Source organism: Crocodylus siamensis, chromosome 13 (assembly GCF_052110815.1).
Source record: "Crocodylus siamensis isolate JL-2025a chromosome 13, ASM5211081v1, whole genome shotgun sequence".
Classification (NCBI taxonomy): Eukaryota; Metazoa; Chordata; order Crocodylia; family Crocodylidae; genus Crocodylus; species Crocodylus siamensis.
In genome coordinates this window covers 28,352,222-28,372,165 of record NC_143407.1, presented here as the reverse complement: position 1 = coordinate 28,372,165, position 19,944 = coordinate 28,352,222, and the positions used below count along the sequence as shown (strand labels likewise).

General features: G+C 40.1%; 1 protein-coding gene across 1 annotated transcript; it reads right to left on the bottom strand.

Annotated features, from left to right (window-relative positions):
- Nucleotides 1–1,225: 1,225 nt before the first annotated feature.
- NIPSNAP2 (nipsnap homolog 2) lies at nt 1,226–18,514 on the bottom strand. Its single transcript, XM_090025010.1, has 10 exons — nt 18,392–18,514; nt 14,270–14,409; nt 14,145–14,190; nt 11,228–11,322; nt 8,695–8,765; nt 7,808–7,948; nt 6,666–6,697; nt 4,372–4,466; nt 3,943–4,026; nt 1,226–2,606 (listed from the first exon to the last, which is right to left on the bottom strand). Exons 1-10 carry the CDS (start codon nt 18,454–18,456, stop codon nt 2,542–2,544), a joined length of 834 nt encoding a protein of 277 aa, XP_089881136.1. The 5' UTR covers nt 18,457–18,514; the 3' UTR covers nt 1,226–2,541.
- Between the last annotated feature and the right edge of the window lie 1,430 nt (nt 18,515–19,944).

The following is a 19,944-nucleotide window of genomic DNA, read 5'->3' as shown; positions in this document are numbered from 1 at the left end:
ATGTGCTATCTTTTATTAGACCAACTGAGTAGTTGGAAAAAAGTTATGGCAAGCTTTCACGTGCAGCCACCCTTCTTCAGGCATAGGGAATATAGCTCATTATATAAGTTCATATATTGCACTCATTTGAAAATCAGATTTTCATCTAAAATAAATGTATACCTGCTTATCTCTCTGATTACAACAGAACAGTTTGGAAGCCCACAACTACTTAGAAGCCATGTTCATGGTATATTACAGTAGTGCTAATTGTGAATAAAGAAGACCGATGAGAATTGTTCCATGTGCTGGAACACTTTTAGAATCATCCTCAGGCTTCTTTACTCAAAAAAAGAAACTTCTTGTATTTCAAACAGAAGTTTTGCCTGATAGGACTCATTTCTCAGCAAGTGTGACAGTAGATAAACTAAATAAATTGCACCACTGGTAACCCACAATACATCTTATTACTTAAAAAAAAAGAAAAAAAAAGAGACAAAGTAAAAGACAACTGTTCTCTGCCCTCTCACATCAAAGTTGCAGGTAAAAATGGTAGTTGCATAACTGGATCTGAAGAGACAGTGACAGCAGGAGATACTAGAATAATTATTTAACAAAGAGTAACTATGACTGATGTTGTTTATTCTTTTGTTTTGCAGTCAAGTTAATCTGGCACAAGTACTTCTAGTTGAGAGAGGCATGCTATTAGAACGAAACAAGGATGCTGTAGTAGGCAAAGGATGAAGACACAGTTATGGCAGCTTACAGAGCTCCCTTGTACAGAATGCCATGCTCAAGTCTGCATTGTTTGTCCCCAGCTTTCCTGGGCACTGGATATTTTTCAGTAATTAAAAGCAAAAATAAGACGCACAACATACCTGGTAGAACTGCATGGTTCTTTTAACAAGGCCAATGGATTCTAGGCCAACAAATTAGCATATCCAACTGCAGTATCAGGTTTACAAACACAGATTTCTGAATCTGATGTGGAACTCTGCTAGAGCTACATGGGGTAAGGGATCCTGCACTCTTCTCATTTCCATATGCCAACACCAAATACTGTTGCAATGAAATGTTTTATTTGGAGGTTGTTTGTAAACTAAGTATCAGCTCAAAGCAGGTCTTTGTGGAAGTTATAAGCATATTAGGACAATGCTGGTCATGCAAACTGTAATGCTGTGAGACATGTATTTCTATTTTTCACAACAAACACTATACAGGATGAAGACATAAGCTTCCAAGAATATGTGAAAATTAAAAGAATTTTATTGACTGATATGTTTTTAGAGAAAACTCATTGAAATGTACAAATTGGACATTCAGTATTTGGTTTGTATATATTGTATATTACACTGATTCTTAAACCACTCTGAATAAAGAGAATGTTATTTTCACTTACATAATGTTCACATCATTACATTTACTGAAAATATTGGTATGTCCTAGTCTAAAAAAGAAATCAAAATAGAACTGGACATAACGATACATGGCTTTATGCCAATCCTACCGACAACATGCATCAGCTTCACACATCATTTCCAAAATACCTAGTGTATAATTAGTGAAACATCTGACCAAGCATATGTCTGAAGTCATGACTGCTTATTAAATAAAACCCCTTTTCTTAGACCTCTATTATTTTTGGAAATAAATACATTTAGCTACACGAGTGCTTGTAACATTGTCACATCACTGTTCCTTATAAAGGATTGTTCCAACACTGTGGATCATAGAGCCCAAAGTCCAAGGAGTTGCTTAAATAAATTTAAAGTTAGTTCCAGATGTAATCATCTAGATGCAATTTCTTTCCGTCACCTTCAAAGCTGTCTCAAAATGGAATCCACTATGGTCTGTACATTTATAAACTATCACTTAATCTTTAGTATCGTTTTCTGCAAGTACTTATTCTTTGATTGTAGGTGAAAACATTTCAGTACTTCTACTGAATTGTACAGTTTCAATATTCTCAGCTACTTTTTAGTTTAGAGTGGGTTACTGATTCTTTTCCCAATAAAACTCCTGCCATAGCATAAGCAGCTAGCGGTATTTCGTTGGTTCAGAGCTCTGTCTGAGACATTCTCTCTCTTGTTTCCAGGAACCAACCGACTTTGTTTTCGCGATCTGCAGTTATTACAAACACAGTACACATTTTCCTTTATACAAAAGCCATCTGAACCGTGACAGTCTTCCAGGATTAAAATACAGTGTTAATTTAAAAGTTATACCATGATAAATAACTCCCCCTTTGCTGCTGCTAAGACTTGGAAATAGTTTACACAACAAGTCGTATCAAGAACTGTAAAGCTCAGCTTTAAGAGCCAATTCCATAGATGAACTGGTGTGTCTTTGAAAAATAAGCTTGAAACTATAATCCTACATTTATTTCCCTGGTAAGTTTTTAAGTGCATCAAGTCCTTAGATTCTGAAGAAAAGAGGTCTCCTTTATAAGCTTAATACAGTACTTTCATGTTTCTTACTATGATATACGGTGTATACCATAAAATTAATTTAAGACAAATACTTGTCACTTGAATCTACGTAGGCACAGGTAAATCAATGACTTTACTGAAGTGGAGAGATCTTCAATGGTATCATGATTCTGGACTCCATTTCCTGAATAAGGGGCACTGAAAAAAGGAAACAGGGAGGACTCATTTACTAATAAAGATCTTGTCGTTATTCATGCACTTAACTTATATAGAGATTTGCTGATATCAAATTACACCAATCAGTTTAACAACCTATAACTAAAGAACAGTAGATATGAGAGAAGCAACAGGTGAAACAAGCTTATATAACTGTTCTCTTAATTTGCACTACAGGGCTTTGAAGACAAATCTCTACCATTTTCCACCACAACTCAAGGTTATCTTACAGTTACAATTAGGACTCTGCAAAGCGGCTAGTATTTGCTCCAGATTCGGATGATTTAGGGGACAGTGTTTTGACTTGGTGATTCAAATCATTGTCCCCAATCCATTTGGCTGAATATCCAAATTACCCAGGCCCATCCCCCGCCTCCTCACAGCCCAGCAATGGCTGCCCTGCCAGCCGCAGCTCTGGCCCTTTAAGAACTCCCCCGCCCCCCACCTCCCTGACTCACTGCTCCTGCCAGCAGGGGGTGATCCCCACCATCCAGTGCCACATGGGTGCCTCTGCATGAGCCCCACAAGGCTGCTGGAGGAGCACCAAGTCCCAGGGCTTTTCTCCGTCTTTTTTTTCCTTAAAGGGCCAGAGCTGGCCTGGATGGGGCAGCCATGGGGGGGCTGGGGGAATGGGCAGGGCCTGGGGGCTCCCCGAATCAAAGTTCTCCAAATCTTTTCCAAAGATTCGGGAGAGCTTTGAATCAATTTGGACCTTTTAATTGGTCCCCCGATTCGATTCCGATTTGGGCCGAATCTCCTCCAACGTGAATCACCACCCAAAGCTTCGCACAGCCCTAGTTACAATGCGGTATTTCCTTTGTGATCTACCCCATGGAACACAGTTTAAGGCATTTAACACGGCCCTTATATGCTAGGTTTATGAAAGCTGTTTTGGATACCAAAATTCTCGTAGATCCTGGCTCCAAATGAATTCATTCCTCTTCAAAGGAATGTATTTAACAGGGCTCCAGTATTTCATGAAATATTGTGGCTTGCTACAATGAAAATATAATGGGTTCATTTTAAGTTACGTTTCTCTATTTGTTGTGCATTTATTCTGGATAGACAGATCTCTTCCTTTGATACATGTTCTTTAATAAAAACATTTACTCCTCGTATAGTTCCTATAGCAAGTTAGTGACTTTCGTAGCTTTGTGAAATACAACCTCTCGTCCCTCATGCTAACAGCATTGACTACTACTCAAGGGACATGAAGTATTTATGACGACTATGCAAATATTATGGCACCTCAGTCATAAAAAGTGTTTATTCCATTTCCCCCCCCACCAATCTCCTTTGAATCCAGTTAGGCTGTTACCTGTATAATAGACTAGTTCATCCCAGCCAGGTTTATGCCAGGCAGCATTCCTTATCTCTTCTCTGGTCAGAAGGTCTTTGTAAGCTACATGGAAGAAGTACATTCATAAAAGAAGGTTGACGCCCAGCTATGTAAAAATATTTCCTCTAAACTATTTTGATTGTACAGTTAACATGTTGCAGTTGTTGGTAAGAAAATAAAAAGACAGAACCCTCTCCTCCATACCAAGTGAAAAAAAACATTTCAAATCCATTAGAAAAATGGAGGGGAGAGGGAAGGTAAAGACTGGCTCTGCAGCAAGTATGAAAGGGCATGTGATTTTGTCTTATTCCAAGCATCTTGTTTTCCTGGACTAATTCAGCATTTGTGTTAAGAGTCTATTCAATATAGTGAGAGAGGAATGTGTGCAGCAGAAAAGAGAAAGCCTACCCCAAAGATGATGAACCATATATAATTGTCCAATTTGTGAGAAAAATCCTCCAACCGCCTCTTCACTGTCCTGCCGGAAACGAATTGCACGAGCCCTACGAGGGACAAGAAGAACCTTTACAAAGAGCAGACTGATACAGGTAACAAGTGATGATCAAAAGAAAAGGTGGAGGTAGAATTCAGCCCATCTTAATGTAAAACAGCACTTTTAGTAGACAGCAGTGATTAAGAAGGGAAAAAACCCTCCAATTACAAACAATTACAGTATATCCTGTTAGAACATATTAATCGGTTGCATGCTGATTACCGTCTTCACCTTCAACTCTGGAGCCAATATGCCAATTACCACTGTTACAGGGTAAAACAGCAGGACATTTTGACAAAGTTCCTTTTAAAATTGAATCCTCAAGTTTAGTCAGACTAGGAAGCTAAGCTATTTTGGCATTTATACACATACATTTGTCTGCTCTGATGCACCCAAAATCCAGTGTGTCGGAGCAAACTTGATTAATCGAGTCTGTGGAACATGCAAACTGGCGCACCCAGCTGGGCACTGCATGCATTTGTATAAATGGCAAAATGCGCGTCAGAGCTAAGAAAATGGCGGTGGTGCACTTTGAAGCTAAAACGCCTTCAATGCATTTTAGTTCAAAAGCGTCTCCACCATTTTCTCAGTGTTGACGCACATTTCACCATTTACACAAATTGATACAATGCACCACCGGGCACTTTTAAAAGCACCCACCACTACAGCGCATGTGTGTACAAACGCCCTTTGTGAATATATGGCCTTTTACACTCCCACAGCCCCACGGAGTTGTAAGTTACTGGAATGGAAAGTGCCTGCATGTTTCTTAGCCAGTTCTCTCCCGTGGAGCCCCCATGTGATACATGAGAAATATCATCTTCAACATTTTCTAAAGGGGCCTGCTGTTAACAAAGAAATGTACCTGAACAAATATTTTCAAAATAAAAAGTACAAAATCAAAGTTGCTGGCAAATTACTGAAATTAAATGAATTACTTTGAGAACGATTATGGTGTGTAAATTCCAAAGTCTCATTTTATTTCAAAGTAATTATAAAGATTCACAAATCATTTAAACTTCTCTCATTAGAACTGCTTGGATTTAGTTAACGTAAGTGAAAGAAACTTACACCAGTTTTAAACAAGATAAAGTCAGGAGAACACACTGAAGGACACCGTCTTTAATACTTTAAACCTATACATTAAAATACAAATGTGATGTTCAACAGGATTTTGAAAACACCTTTATTTTAAAAAGCTAGAAAAGCTAAGATTTGGGGCCATTTAATGACTGCCAACATGTAGCTTTGCAAGCGCTGCACGCTTGTCAGACCACCTAGGAGCCAGTTTGTGCACCGGCTAATGGCCTCCAAGTTTGGTTCTGGTGATTTTAAAGTACACGACAACAACAGACAGTCACTTGCCAGATCGGAGCAGGGATTCTGCACTACTCAGACTGAATCATTGGCTTGTACAGCAACTTTTGTCACATGGCCCACTTCGGCTTTTTTTTTTTTTAACAATGCATTATACATCTGCACTGCAAACTTCCTGTGCCAGCAGTGGCACACCATATACATGTGCAGAACTACAAACAGCATAGCCAGGTTTGCACAGTGTCATCGGTGGACTAATCAGCATGGTCTTTCAATAGTGACAATTATCTCACTCTGTAGCACTGAGTAAATGCAACTCCACTATTACTTGTAGCACAGAGCAACACGGTGTGTTTGTGAGTGTTGCTGCCTTGCATGGCAAGTCTGTGGTGCCGACACAGTGATGCCATTGAGAGCTGAGTGTAACAGAGATGTACAGAACATTTCAGAGCAGCCTATTTTAAACACGTTTGCGTTATAACAAACCTGAACATTCTGTAACGATACATTTCGGGCATGCTGAGGAAAAGTTTTCAGGACACAGAGACAACATATGAAAACCTGGTTGATACGGTCATTTTTCACACGAGTCCATTAGATTTGACCATACTACCACAGCCAATATGAGCACAATTTGTAAAGCAGAGCTGGCATAGATGGACAAATGAATAGCATGACATTCTTTGCAACAGATAATGGCAGCTGCATAAGACAGCCAATGTGAACACTCCCAATGTGCACAACAAATGTGATGGGATCCTGCCTAGAAATATTTACCCTTCAAAGAGCATAAGCTTGATCTCACTGAATCAATAACAAAATTCCCATTAGTTTCAATGACATGGGTTCAGACAGTCAGATTACAGAACACAAGAGGGTGATATACACTTACCAGTAGTTGCCCCATTCAATCATCGTTCCAGGCTAAAAGCAAAAAAAGAAAATTAATTGTTGGAACCGTTGTGCTGGAACTTTTTTGAACAAGGGGAGAGATAAACAACAAAGAAAAGAGAAAGGGGATGAAAGGATTTCTTCCATATTTCATATACTGACAATGATATGCCAGCTGTTTATCTAAGCACTAGATTCCATCTCATGCATCAGCGTGGGGAATGAGAGGGCTCTTAAGAGTTCAGAAATGGCCCTAAAAGACTCTGCTGTTCAAAAGAATATGATTTCAAGAATGTGGGGTGACGCACACATTCCTGCCTTGGTGCACAACAGTGAGTTGAGAAGATAATTCTTCAGGCTTGAAAGTCCTTGCTAGCTTCTCCAGTCTCCTCTCTTGTCTGCTGGCATTATTAGAGATTCCCAGCAGCACTTTATTCAGAAGTATGCCTCTAGCGTGTCTTCTATTCATGAACCTGCTGAACACTCTAATTTTCGCTAGTTTTTGATGTTTCTGTTTTGCCTGAGGTTTAAAAACCAATATTATGGACAAGTGCAACTGAGATCTAGAATAGGCTAATAGCAAAGGGGAACAAAAGTGTTTTAAATAAAATACTGACACAACCACAAATGGTCACATGCTTTGTGTGTGGCTGAACCGCTTTTATCCTGTCCAAATATATTTGGAGAATAAAATATTGAGAACTCAGTCATCAATATTAATGAGTCCTATTCTCACAGCATCAAGTGGAATGGAAAACAACATCAGTTATCAAATAAAATGCTTCCTTTAAATGCTTAAAATTATGACTAAATATTATCATTATCCTGAACTGCACTGGGCATCAATTATACTCCTTTTCAGTCTTTTGCCTGAAGGTAAGTGTGATGATCTTTGACATCAGAGTTGAGGTTGCTCAGCTCTTTTCATAAGCCAGCCAGCATCCTGTAAGATACAGCCTTAACACGATACTGCACTCACTGAAGCCAAGAACATTGATTTTTGACAGAAACAAAACTGGGTTCTCAGCTGATTTTTAAGGTGAGGTCCATGTTTTGTTGTATCCATGCACCTTGAAGATTTTATAATTTAAAATAATTTTTTACCATGTGCAACATAAAAAGAGAAAAATGTGTGACACTTACTCTAAGTTGATAAGATCTAAGTTCATAAATATTAGGCCCTTCCCTGGGAACAGGTTCATTCCAGAAACTAAATTCCAACAGCAACTGGTTCTTGCGAGAAAGCAGCATGTTACCTCTTTCTTTGCGAAATGCTGTGAATTCCTTAAAAACAAGGAAGTTGTGATCAAAATTTGCAATGCCTTGTCCTAACGAAGTGCACACTTCTATAGAACACAGTGGCAGAGATTTTGTAAAGCTACTCCAAGGATTTGGACACACAAATCGTATTAGTTCTAATGGTATGCAAATTCCTCCAGCAGCTTTGAAAATTTCACCCAGTGTGTTTGCACAATACAGGCTATAGTAACAGCAGAGCTTCAAATCACTAGTAACACCATCCTGGATTTTTGTACCGTTTTTCATCTGATGATCTCAAAATGTTTTACAAACATTAATGCATAACCACCCCATTTTACAAACAAGTCAATTGAGACAGAAATGTAGAATTAGCAATGGCTACAAAATGAGTCTGATATGAGTCTGAATATATAATTCAGGAGTACAAATTCTGGATCTTGTGCTTTTAGTGCGACTCTGTCCCATATCATACTAACAAGATACCATTCCTTGGAGAAGGTTATTCTTTCTGACCTAACAGACAGAAAGCAGAAGGTTGGGTAAGCCTTCATATGTGCTTAATAGATTACACCAAGTACTATAGTGGAAAAAGACAGCCCAAAAAGTGGAGAATCAAATTTGAAAGGCATCAGCTACTGTCCAATCTGATGATCCAGTAGGACTGTCTAATTTAGAACTGTACTATGCTCTCCAGTGGCACTGGAAAAAATATTTCTCAGTAAATGATTTGTCATTCCTAGCTAGACTTCAAAAGCTCCATGTAGTCTTACCTTATTTTGTCGGAGCTTACTCATGACCTCAGTGAGAGCTGGATAGCCTCCTTCATACCGCCAGAGATGGACTGAAATAAAAAATTGCACCCCCTTTAGAGACCTGGGGCTTTATGGCAAACATATGGAACACCACAAAGTATACAGAGCTCAAAATACTACCGCATCATACAACAGCAAAAGCTGGGTAGTAGTTTCATAATGCGCTGCCATTACAGACAACACTGTGGGTTTGAGCATTTTAAATGCAGTGGAATCATTTGATTTTTGACCAGAGGGGACTTCTGAAAAAACTCAACTTATTCTAGTAAACAGACTCCTTACCCTAAAAGTAGGAATGTATCAACTTTACTGAAAGGACCTTTGCCATCACGCTACTTGAATGTGATGCAATTATAATTAAAACTGAGTTTCCAACTTAAAACAGTGCAACTTGCCAAAATGCCTTTGCACATAGGCTTCAAGGGAAGGCAAGAGAGATGTGGAGCTTATCAGTTAACAGGTCAGAAAAAACCACAAAAATTACATTTATTATTAGTTGCCCAGTGATTATCAGTAACTTTCAAAAGTAAAGCAAAAGAGGCCCACATCTCCTAAAATGTTAATAATCATTAGGATGTTTCTCATCAGAAAATAACTGCAAGACAAGTGCTGACTTAGATCTAAATTTGATAGTGACTTCTATGCACTACGTTGTAACTAAAATTCTTTACCAGTGATTAGTATAGCAATGTTGCAACTGAGATTCCCTGACCCATCCATTTTTCTTCCACCTTCCCTTAAAGGAACACAAAATCTACCTACCCTCTTCTGGACTAGTTACTGTTGCTCCTTACATCTATCACAGGAATGGATTAGACTCTAATATGAACATGTGTGTGCTGTATCTGCAAAGATCCAAATTTAAGGCGAAGAACTTGTTTTCCTAATATGCCAGGCTGGAAGCTTCTGTTATTTAACATCTTGTACAAATTTAACATATCCTGAGTAATAGCTACAGACTAGAAACAGGTATTACATAAACCAAAACCCAATAACCTGCTTTGTCCTATTGCTAGAAAGGTTGCTACATTTTCAGGCAGACTATGGATATAGTTAGATTATTTTGGTCTGTATGCCCCCGAATTAAAAAAAGAGATTCTGCTAAGGAATACAATATTTTTGGTTTAAGCCCTTCAGACCCTCTCAATTTTTAACCCTCTCTTAGAAGCTGACAAATCTCTTTCTACAGTTGTCCTCTCAGGTGGCCAGTGTTAGTATTGTGAGTACTGCAGAAATGAACAGGCACATTGACATATTTTCTTTTATTTGAAGCAGCACCATTTGATACTAGCATAGATCTGGAAATAGAGTCTACTGTACAACAAACAATTGCGGCTCTCACAAAATGAATGGCCATCCCTCAGAGGTACAATGATGCTGCTGGACACCCAGGGCAGCTCCCGCACACAGGGCGGCTTCTGGTTGCTGCCACACTGCACGATCGTGATTGTGATCCTGCGGCTGCAGCAACAGCCTTTTTTTTCTGTCCTCACCCCACCAAGTCAGCACCCAGGGCAGCTGCCACGGTTGCCCCCTCATAGCTATGTCACTGCCACCTCTGATTTCCTTCAATTTTATAGAGACTAGGGAATTTTTTAAATTTTGAATTTTAATATTGTTTCTGCTTCTTCACATACCAATTTCATACAAAATTTGAGTATTCTGTCATTATATAACACTTATACAAACTTGAGCTAAGGTGATGTTTTGATCTTAACACACTGGACAATATAGATAATAAACATACCTTATTTTACAATAATACAAACCCAATTTACTGTAAGGCTAGACCATTTAACTGATTTGCATTGCATTATTATACAACAATGACACAGAAAGTCAAAGTAAAGCCTTTCGACTGGTTAATGGAAACTAAATTCCACTTCAGGAAACAAGTCTGGGCTTTAGGCCTGAATTTTCAGAACCTTCGTTGTGCTTGCAAAACAATACAGGCACAACATATATGGTGTAAAAAAATAATATAAAAAGGTGTTTACCCTATATTTTTACCATCTGATTGAGATGAGATATAGACCCTTGGTGGACATTACATTTATTGCACAACTGATATCTTAGTCACTTGATAAATTGTAACAAGCCACACACTCAATCAATTTATTATGGGATAAAGGCTCATGTGGCGAGATGTGCAATTTTGGGGATCCAGGGTAAAACTGTTCAGATCCCAACACATGTTTAAATTAACATCTGCCAGGGACTTCAGGTATATTAACATAAAATAAACTAGTGCTGCCAGAACATTTCAGGCATTAATGCTTCACTGTTAAACTCAACAATATAAAAAGCAAAACACATTTAAGGATAACAGACTATTGTTAACAGGTTATGGTATATACTCAAGTGCATATGTACCCTCAATGCATACATTGCTAAAGGTTTACTACAACAGTGATGATTTAAAGAGCAGAAACCTGCTAAGCACACATTTCACTTGTATGGTTTTACATTCTTTTGTACTTCTATCTCCTACCAGCCTGATCTTGCTCTCCGTACCACGTGTTCCAAGTTCCCACCAGTGCACATGGGTAGTGTTTTTCTTCATGAATCTTTGGCAGCACCTCTTGACTTAAAAACAAGGAATACAGACACTACGTTGCATTTCCTTTAGGGAGGCTACAGTTGATATGTATAACAAATCACATTATGCCACCACATGATCATAATTATGGTATGAACATTGCCAAGCTTTATTTTTCAGAAGAGAAAGCTGAAATACAAAACCTGTATTCAGGAAAAAAAAGGATAGGTGCAACCCTCTTTGTGTAAATTAAAGCTAATACAATCATCCATTAGGCTGCATATCTAATACGCAGCATGGCATATTAGATTTTTTAATGTGACTAGATAAACTAGGCAATGTCACCTGAGAGGATGTCTGATGCATTAATAAATAGCAAGATGTCCCACTTGGAAGGACTGTAGCACATCTGCACATGTATGGACTTGACTCAGGAACAAGTTTTCTTCTGCTAGCAGCAGAGGTAAGATGCACAGAGATGGGAAAGGATAATCTTTCTCTTGCATTGAAGTTCTGTTACACTCACATTATTCCTATTATGCCAAATGGATAAAGACAATCACTTTGATGGACATGAGTACAATCAAGCTATGGTTGCTCCCTGTAGTATCACCAACCTGCTGCTTTTGAATAACTTAGAAAGGAAGAAGGCCTAGTCTGAGACTGACTTAACCATTAAAGCATGTATACAGTGAAAGCTGCCCAAAAACGACTTGTGACGTGCAACCTGATTGTAAGCAACCACTATAAAAATATTCCTAGTGCTTCCAGTACAGATGTAGGCTTCAAACTTGAAAGGCTGCCTACATTAGAAAGTTCCATTTTACTGCTCCCCAGGGTGTTTTAAACACAGATTTCACTGTACTATACTTTGATGAATAAGCTTGTTTCAGACTGGCTAAGGCTTTGTCTTCATTACTTTTTCATCACTGAAAACTGTTGGTCACTGTGCATTCTGGCTCACCACCAGAGATCGTATCTAATGTATCAAATAACAAGGAAGAAGGCTGGTCTTGTGGTTAAGAAACAGTAGTGGGAGTCAGGAGACCTGGGTTTTACGCTTGGCTCTGCCACTGGTTTTCTGTGCAACCTTGAGCAAGACTCAATGCCAACCCATGCCTCAAGTTTTCTATCTGAATAACAGGGACAATTTTATGTTCTGATCTCACAGAAAAGCTTTGAGGTTTCATCAGTTATTTTTGGAAAAGCACAATAAGATCCCAAAATGGTAGTTACAACAAACATGCAAAATATTACCGCAATGATTCTAGAAACTGTTTTGTTCTAGATTAAGAAAAATTTACATCACTTGATCATATGCATAAGAATCACATTTTGCTTTTAAATAGCAAAAATTAAACTGGCTTCTGATGCTTCAGAAAGGGATCCTGGGTCCAGTGCTTCATAGGTCACTCTTTTATTGGTCTTTGTCTATTTATGTTAATGCATAGTGGCTAATGCTAATCAGACTGATTTGGGATTACCCTAACGGTAGGAATTTTAGCTGCTGAAGCTCACCTTGATATTTAGGCAGGCATTAGTTTAAGACCAATCCAATAACATTCAGTTCAGTGCACCTCCATCAGCAGTTGTTCTAACCTTTGCTTGAAAATAAGTCTCTGCTTGACTTAACATTTAGATATGTCACGAAGCACTGTTGTGCTCCACTTCCCTGTTCCATATAATTGCACACTTTCATGCTGCATTTTTAAACAGATGGTTGGTTCAAAATTATTTGCCAACCTCTGTGTTTTAATCAAAAGAAGTTAAAAATATCTTAGACCTGGAAACTATATTAGAAAGATTTTCCACTCTGGATATTAAGGAGGTTAGTGATGTACCATACCCATTTTAAAAATGAGTAAGGGAAAGCACAGAAAAAGTTGGGTGACTTACCCATGGATACAGTAAATCAGTAACAGAGCTAAGACTATAGATCAAGAGTTATGACTCTCAGGCTGGCATTCTAGCCACAGACTGGTTGCACTGGGATATCGTTATCTATAGAGAGTGTTTGATTTAATTGACACAATCTTGTAAATGGTCACTTCCAATGAAAAAGAACTGCCGTTTTTAAACATGAGAGGCTCATTGCGTTTCCCAATTTACTTCTTTAGAATGGCAGCTCTTATAGCTCCAAACAAGTGATTATGCAGCTAAATTAGGATTAATATTTCTGCAACTGGTCTTTAATTTAGTATGTTTAACATGTCCTTTTTTAAAACAGTAAGCATTTCTTTTGGAAGTCATTCATAATCCTTCCCCCTTTGGATGATGTTACCCCAATGCAAAACGTCCTCTCTAGGTTTTACATATCACTTAATGAGGGGATTTCCATAATGTCATTTTTCATCGAAAAAAGGGTCAGGGCTACTCAGCAGCATTTCTTTGACTTCAAACCCCTCTCCCTACCTGTAACACTTCGTTCTTTTTTTTTTTTTTTCCACTCCTCCCAAATGACCCTTTCCCCTCTCTTCCTGTTTGCAGATAACTCCACCTGGATAAATTCCTACATTGCAACAGGAAGTAGGGAAAACTAAAACAGCATCACCTGCCTGAGGAGACTGTAGTTAAGTAGTCTTAATACAACTACACAGAGGGGAGAAAGGTATTCTTGCATCCCTCACAAACACTCTAAAAAAGCATCTGGTATGGTGCAGGGACAGAGCCCTCCAGGAGGAGAGGCACCAAGAGGATGGGGAGGGAGCACCTGTACTTGATTTGTTTTATTTACCAGAAAACACTAAAAGTAAGAACAGGGGTTTCCACTTTCTCATAACAAAGCCAACCCAGAGCAGCCAGCTTTCAGTGCTCTCCCCCAGAACAAATTAGTATGTCCAAAATCACGGTGAATAACATGCACACTTACCAAAGCTTGTTGTAGGCTTCCAAGCATTCTGGCTTTACATTGTGAACTGAAAAAAACAAAAGTCAATGAAAACTATAGGAAAGGAATAAAGAAAATGAACTGTTAAATATGAAAACATCACTCACACTGTATTTTATACAGACTGCTGGTCTCCCTTTTGGCTAGAAGATTGGAGTGAGCATCCTTCCGGGGATCAACTTTGCGAACAAACAGTGATTTTAACCAGCTGTCTTCACCGGCTCTGTTAGTTGAGGATACCAGTCCCCTACATGTTAATGGAAGATGCCGTCACTAAATGTTCATTCAAAATGTGAAGATTGTTAAAAACAGTTGAGATGCATTTAAATCAGTCACACTGGATCTTATACAAAGGTATGGTGCTAATTTTTTCTATTATTTAATCCCTAGCAATGCAACAGGTGCATGTGTACTCAACAAAGCACATCCTTACTGTAGAGACATCCCTGGATGGCCCAGAACTGCTCTGCCTGGCCTAACACTGCCCCTCTTACACCCCTTGTATGCAGAGAAAGCAGGAGCATAGCAAGCCGTGGGTGAAGTGCTGCTGTGCTAGAGCCGTTCTTAGTTGATGCAATGGGCCCACGTACCGCTACAGTCAGACACACAGTTAGTAGTCCGGGAGCTGTTCTAGTTTATATCAGGTCTCAAGACAATACATGGCATAAAACCCTGCCTGTTCCTACACTGATCATAGCCATGCCAAGAGAGAGAACTAAGGCTACTCTGTCTTTGCTCAAGCAGAATGTATAGGTCTTTCATTTCTTGGAGTCTCCAAACAGCAGAGAATCTCTACGCCTGATGAAGGGTGACTGTGCCTGAAAGCTTGCCAACATTTTTTTCCCCCAACTACTCAGTTGGTCTAAGAAAAGATATCACATCTAGTCAAAGAACTTGCCTGCCTAGGTCTTTCAAGAAACCCATAATCAACAGTAAAAAGGAGGTGCGGAGAAGGCAGTATGCACAAACAGGTTTGTCCACTGTGAATGACAGCAAAAACACCATGCGTGTTCTGGCATTTTATAACATACATTTGTGCAAAAGACAAGCTAATGCACCACACAAGAGAAGCTAATTTGGGAATGACTTAAAGAGTGGCAGGGGCCCTGAAGCCTGCATAGATTTTAATTCAGAATAACAGTGGTTCTAATGCTCAGAATACAGATTCACTGTCTTTGCTCAGTTTACAATTTTTCTTGCTCTGGAACAACTGCACTGACTTTGATGGATGAAAGCTTTAATAGCATGTTTGAGAGCTCACAGAATTGATATACTTAAATTATCTATGTATGACTATACTACAACAACAAACAATAAAAACATAACAGGTACTCATGCTCTGAGTACACTAGAGGGACTATTTTTTCTTTTCCAATTGGCAGAAGGCCACCTCAGCTACCAAATGTGATACATTAGTTCAGTTCACAACAATAGTAATGATCTTGCCTTAAAAGTAAAAAGCAAACAAAAAAAGCATTCATCTTATGCTGATTCTTTATACCATATTTCTCCTCCTTGTCATCATTAGAAACATTTTGTTCTTCACTCTTCCCTTTCCCTTAAATAATTCTGGCAAGTTTTTGGAATGCTTAAGAGACATTACAACTGGAGGGTTAAACCTCAGCTGATTCCTCCAGCCTCAGAGGACAACTCTCCTGCTTCTAATCATTGCCTGGGACACCTACCGGCGAGTTCCTCTAAATCAGGGGTGGGCAAAATGCAGCCCGCGGGCCGGATGTGACCCACCAGGCCATTCTATCTGGCCTGCAGGGCCCCTAAAAAATATAGAAAATTAATATTTATCTGCCCCAGCCTGTCATGCGGCCCTCGATGGCTTGCCAAAACTCAGTATGCACCCCTCCACCCAAAATAATTGTTCGCCTCTGCTCTAAATGAATTACTGTCTTTCAGGTCCTCAAAAGGGAGTGAAAATCATTAGGGAAAAAGAGATTGGAAAAATAAATTTATCTCGTAAAATCTTTATGAGCCAGTAGGCTTTCTGCATCTTAGAGCAAGAGTAAAGGAATTTATTTTAACATGCTTTGCAGTTCACTTACACAGACTAAATTTGGGCATTTGCTTCTGAGGAAGCAAAAGACACGTGATGGCAAGGGAAAGAACAACTGGGAGCGAGGTGACCTTCAACGTAAAGAAGTGAGTAAAAAAATCTCTCGGTGCTCCACTTACTGGAGACTACATCAACTTTTTTTTCACTGTAGGCAAAGAAGCAAACACTCTATTGTGTAGAAAACTATACAGCTTTCCTAAAAGTATTTAAAAGGGTCTCTTGTGCCAGAAATATTGCTAGGGTATGGAGGGCTGGAGAACATGCATTTGTTCTGTACCCTTCTCTGTCCTCATAAGCACTGCAAAGGCTCACAGGGCATCCCTGAGTTGTGATCCCACCCCTAAAGCACTTCCTTTGCTATTCTGGGGGAGTCATTCAACCACCCTGCTTTATTACCTCCCCCAAAAAACCTCTCTAATAATTAAAGGTTAATGAATATTTATCTTTCATGGAAGGTGTTGTGAGGAATGGGTAATAGCACTTTCATCTTCACTGTTTTACTGATAAGCAATCATGTTTACCTCCTTATTTGTATATGAACTTTACCACTATTCACAGAATTTGCAGTGTGATATGGCCAGAAGTTTATGACAGTTCTTTGGTTGCATGGACGGGGTAGGAGTGGAGACAGTTCTCAGTTTTTCAATGAAATGGTCAAATGAGTAATGTTTTGCAGCTGCATTGAATCTTTCAACCCAGAACTGGAAAGTGCTTTATAAACAAGGATTAATAAGGCATTACTGTTGTTGTTATTGTTCCCATTGAGCAGAGATTGGCAACACTGACATTTCTGAAAATGGGTGCAGTTAAGGACTGATTTTTTTAATCCACACATCTTCTGACAAATCATGTCTTTTTAAACATGCACGCTCAAAAAAATAAAATACGTTTTGTAGTGTAGTTCCATAATTCTGGAAGACAATGTCTTATTTTAAAATAAATGCAGTTACCTTCAGCTAAAACTAAAAGCTTACACTACAAGATAAATAAGTTCCACCCAGGGGGTCTCAGGAGTTTCCCACTTTTTCAGAGTGCTTGGGCAGAAAAACAGATGCAAAAGGCTATTTAACCCACAACTCCTTTTAAAATCTGTTGGGGAAAGGTGAACACAATTATCTGCTTTAACAAAATAACAGTTTTAATTCCCTCCAACAGAAATATGATGAGGCACATAATAAGATTATAAACAAAATTTCAGTTTAAAGATCAATCCAATTGTGGAGTTACAGTACATAAGCAGAGAAAAAAAAAGCATAGAGAGTATCTAAACGTTAACCCTGTGTAACCGAACAATAATACTCTTCTAAAGGAGGAAACATCTGGTGCCAAATTTCTGGAATTAGATCAAAATGTCCCTAATTAGTACAGAGTGAATTTGCAGGTGACATTCAGTGCGGTTTCTGGAAGGTATCACCTAGGTTGGCATAACTGGGCGAACAGGATCTCTTAGCTCACTGCTATGAAACCAGAAGGAAAATACCCTGGCTCTTTCTACAACTGTGAATTCTGACACCGACAAAAGAGAATCAACTGGACCACCTGGTCCCATCTTCTCGCTGGGGGCTGTCACAGGGGACATCGCGGTTTCCTACTCCTCTGTCCTCTATTGATACAAAACCCGATGACTTTACATCCTCTATTTTTCTTTTCAAGAGAAAAACCGAGGATGTAAAGGCATCGGGTTTTGTATCAACAGTCCCGGTCTAGTGTCCCAAGTTGTATTCCAAGTCCCAGCCTAGCATCTTTTTCTCTTTGAGCAGCAAATGGAGGACATAAAGGCATCGTATCAACAGAGGACAGGACAACCGGACCGTCCTCTGCAATAGCCACCCTACTTCTCACGAGCGCAGGGAAGTCCCCTCCCCGCACCCCAGCAGACCCTCGCTCCTAGACTTATTTTTCCGATCCGCCCGACCGGACTGTAAGAGATCTTAACGCTGACGTCCGTCTCCAGCGGCACCAAAGACGTGGCTGCAGCAGGGGGCGCGCAGAGACACCTCCCCCCCGACGCCAGGCCCTGCAGGGCCCGTCAGAGCCGCTCCTCTCAAGGGGAAATAAACATCCTCCCCCCGAGCGGAGCGAGCCCAGGAGACGACGCAGGGAACACACCAGCTCCCCTCACCCCCGCCGTCCCCACCCGCCCCGGGCGCGGGACGCTCACCTGAGGGCCAGGCCGCGAGGCCCAGCCACCCCCAGGCTCGGCCGCAGCAGCACTCGGGCCGCCATCTTGCTCCGGCCTCCAGCCCGCCCCCCGCTTCCGGGCGGTAACGGGGGGAGCCCCGCCCCCGGCCCCGCCCCCCAGGCTGGAGGCGCACGAGGTCGGTGGCCAGGCTCGGTCGCGCAAAAGGGCTGAGAAGAAACAGCCCCGCAGCAATGGAGCATCAACGCTGTGCAAACGCCAGGTTTCATCTCCGTGCAGGAGCAGGGAGCTAGGGGCTGTCGGTCTCCCACGGATCAGACCCGGGAAAGAGTCACAAACAAATGAAGGGCACTGCCAGGCGTCGGCCAGAAGACCGGTGTCGCTTCTTCGCTCGTGTGCCTGTGTACGCCTGCTTCCATTCGGGCTGGGAAGGAGCAACTTGGCAGGAGTCCGGGAAATACGTCTACGTCAAAACCCCACGCAACATGTGTGTAAAGAGGTAAGCTTCAAGGCTTTAGTGCTTTTCCAGTTAAAAACAAAGGCTGAGTTCCTTGATGCCACCAGTGCTTTTCCAGTTAAAAACAAGGGTGTAATGCTTTCTTCCTTCACCTCTTGCAGTACCACTAGGGCTTCAACTGAACTAGACCCCGTGCAGTGTGAAGCAGCACTACCTCTTCAAATAACCTTAAAAGAGAGACTAATTTTTTTCAGAAGACTGTGTTTTTGTAACTAAGTTTTCTTTTTAAGGGCAGAACTGTAAAAACACACTGAAACCTATGTAAGAAATGACTACCTTGAAGTAATAGCTGGATTTTAGGATTATATTATAAACAGCACCACTTAGTCCCCAGTAGGTGCATCTACACAAGGTGCTTAATGCCCATTAGACTAATTCTACTGTGCACTAGCGTGGCTAGTAAAATCCATGTTAATGCGCAGATTAGTCCAATACGCATTAAGCATCACCTAAAAAGCGTTCATCTGCACTAACACGCAGTTGCACTGATTATGGTGCATTGTTAGTACCTGTTATTGCATAATTATGGCACGTGACTGAATGTGTAGACAGTAGGTAACAATTATACAAAAATTAGTTCTGGTAAAGATGCGTTTTGGAAACACTAGTGGTAAGATATGAATACACAAGTCTCTCCCCATGACCGTTCTTTTCTTTAGTTTATCAGCCAACAGGAACTCCAGTAAAAGATCTATTTGCTGGGTATTTTTCCAGACCACGGAAAAGACCTCCAAATAGCAAGGATGTCAACTGACCTTGTTCTGACGGAATCCGTGCTACTTAGTAAAGTACAGAAAGAAAATACAGAAAGACAAATTCACTAGTGAATAAAAATTGTACCAACATCAGATCAGAACAATATGTAGCACTGTGAAAATTTTGCTACGATAACTATTCCGTAGCGGTGCTCACTGATATTTAAGTGACGCAAAGAGTTATTTTCATCACCTAATAGCTGTTCCTGAATGCCCAACGGTATGGAAAAATTTGACTTGCTATGAGTTTAATTTTCGTTCACAGCAACCCAAGGCACTTAACTTCTACTTTAAATGTGAAG

What these genes read in the sequence shown, in the direction of transcription:
- NIPSNAP2 (XM_090025010.1), bottom strand. Translation starts at nt 18,456, where the DNA reads ATGGCGGCCCGAGTGCTGCTGCGGCCGAGCCTGGGGGTGGCTGGGCCT. An exon ending in GAAGCCTACAACAAGCTTTG is followed by an intron (nt 11,323 to 14,144) that starts GTAAGTGTGCAT and finishes CTTGTTTTTAAG; the next exon opens with TCAAGAGGTGCTGCCAAAGA. An exon ending in ATTGAATGGGGCAACTACTG is followed by an intron (nt 4,467 to 6,665) that starts GTAAGTGTATAT and finishes TGTCCCTCGTAG; the next exon opens with GGCTCGTGCAATTCGTTTCC.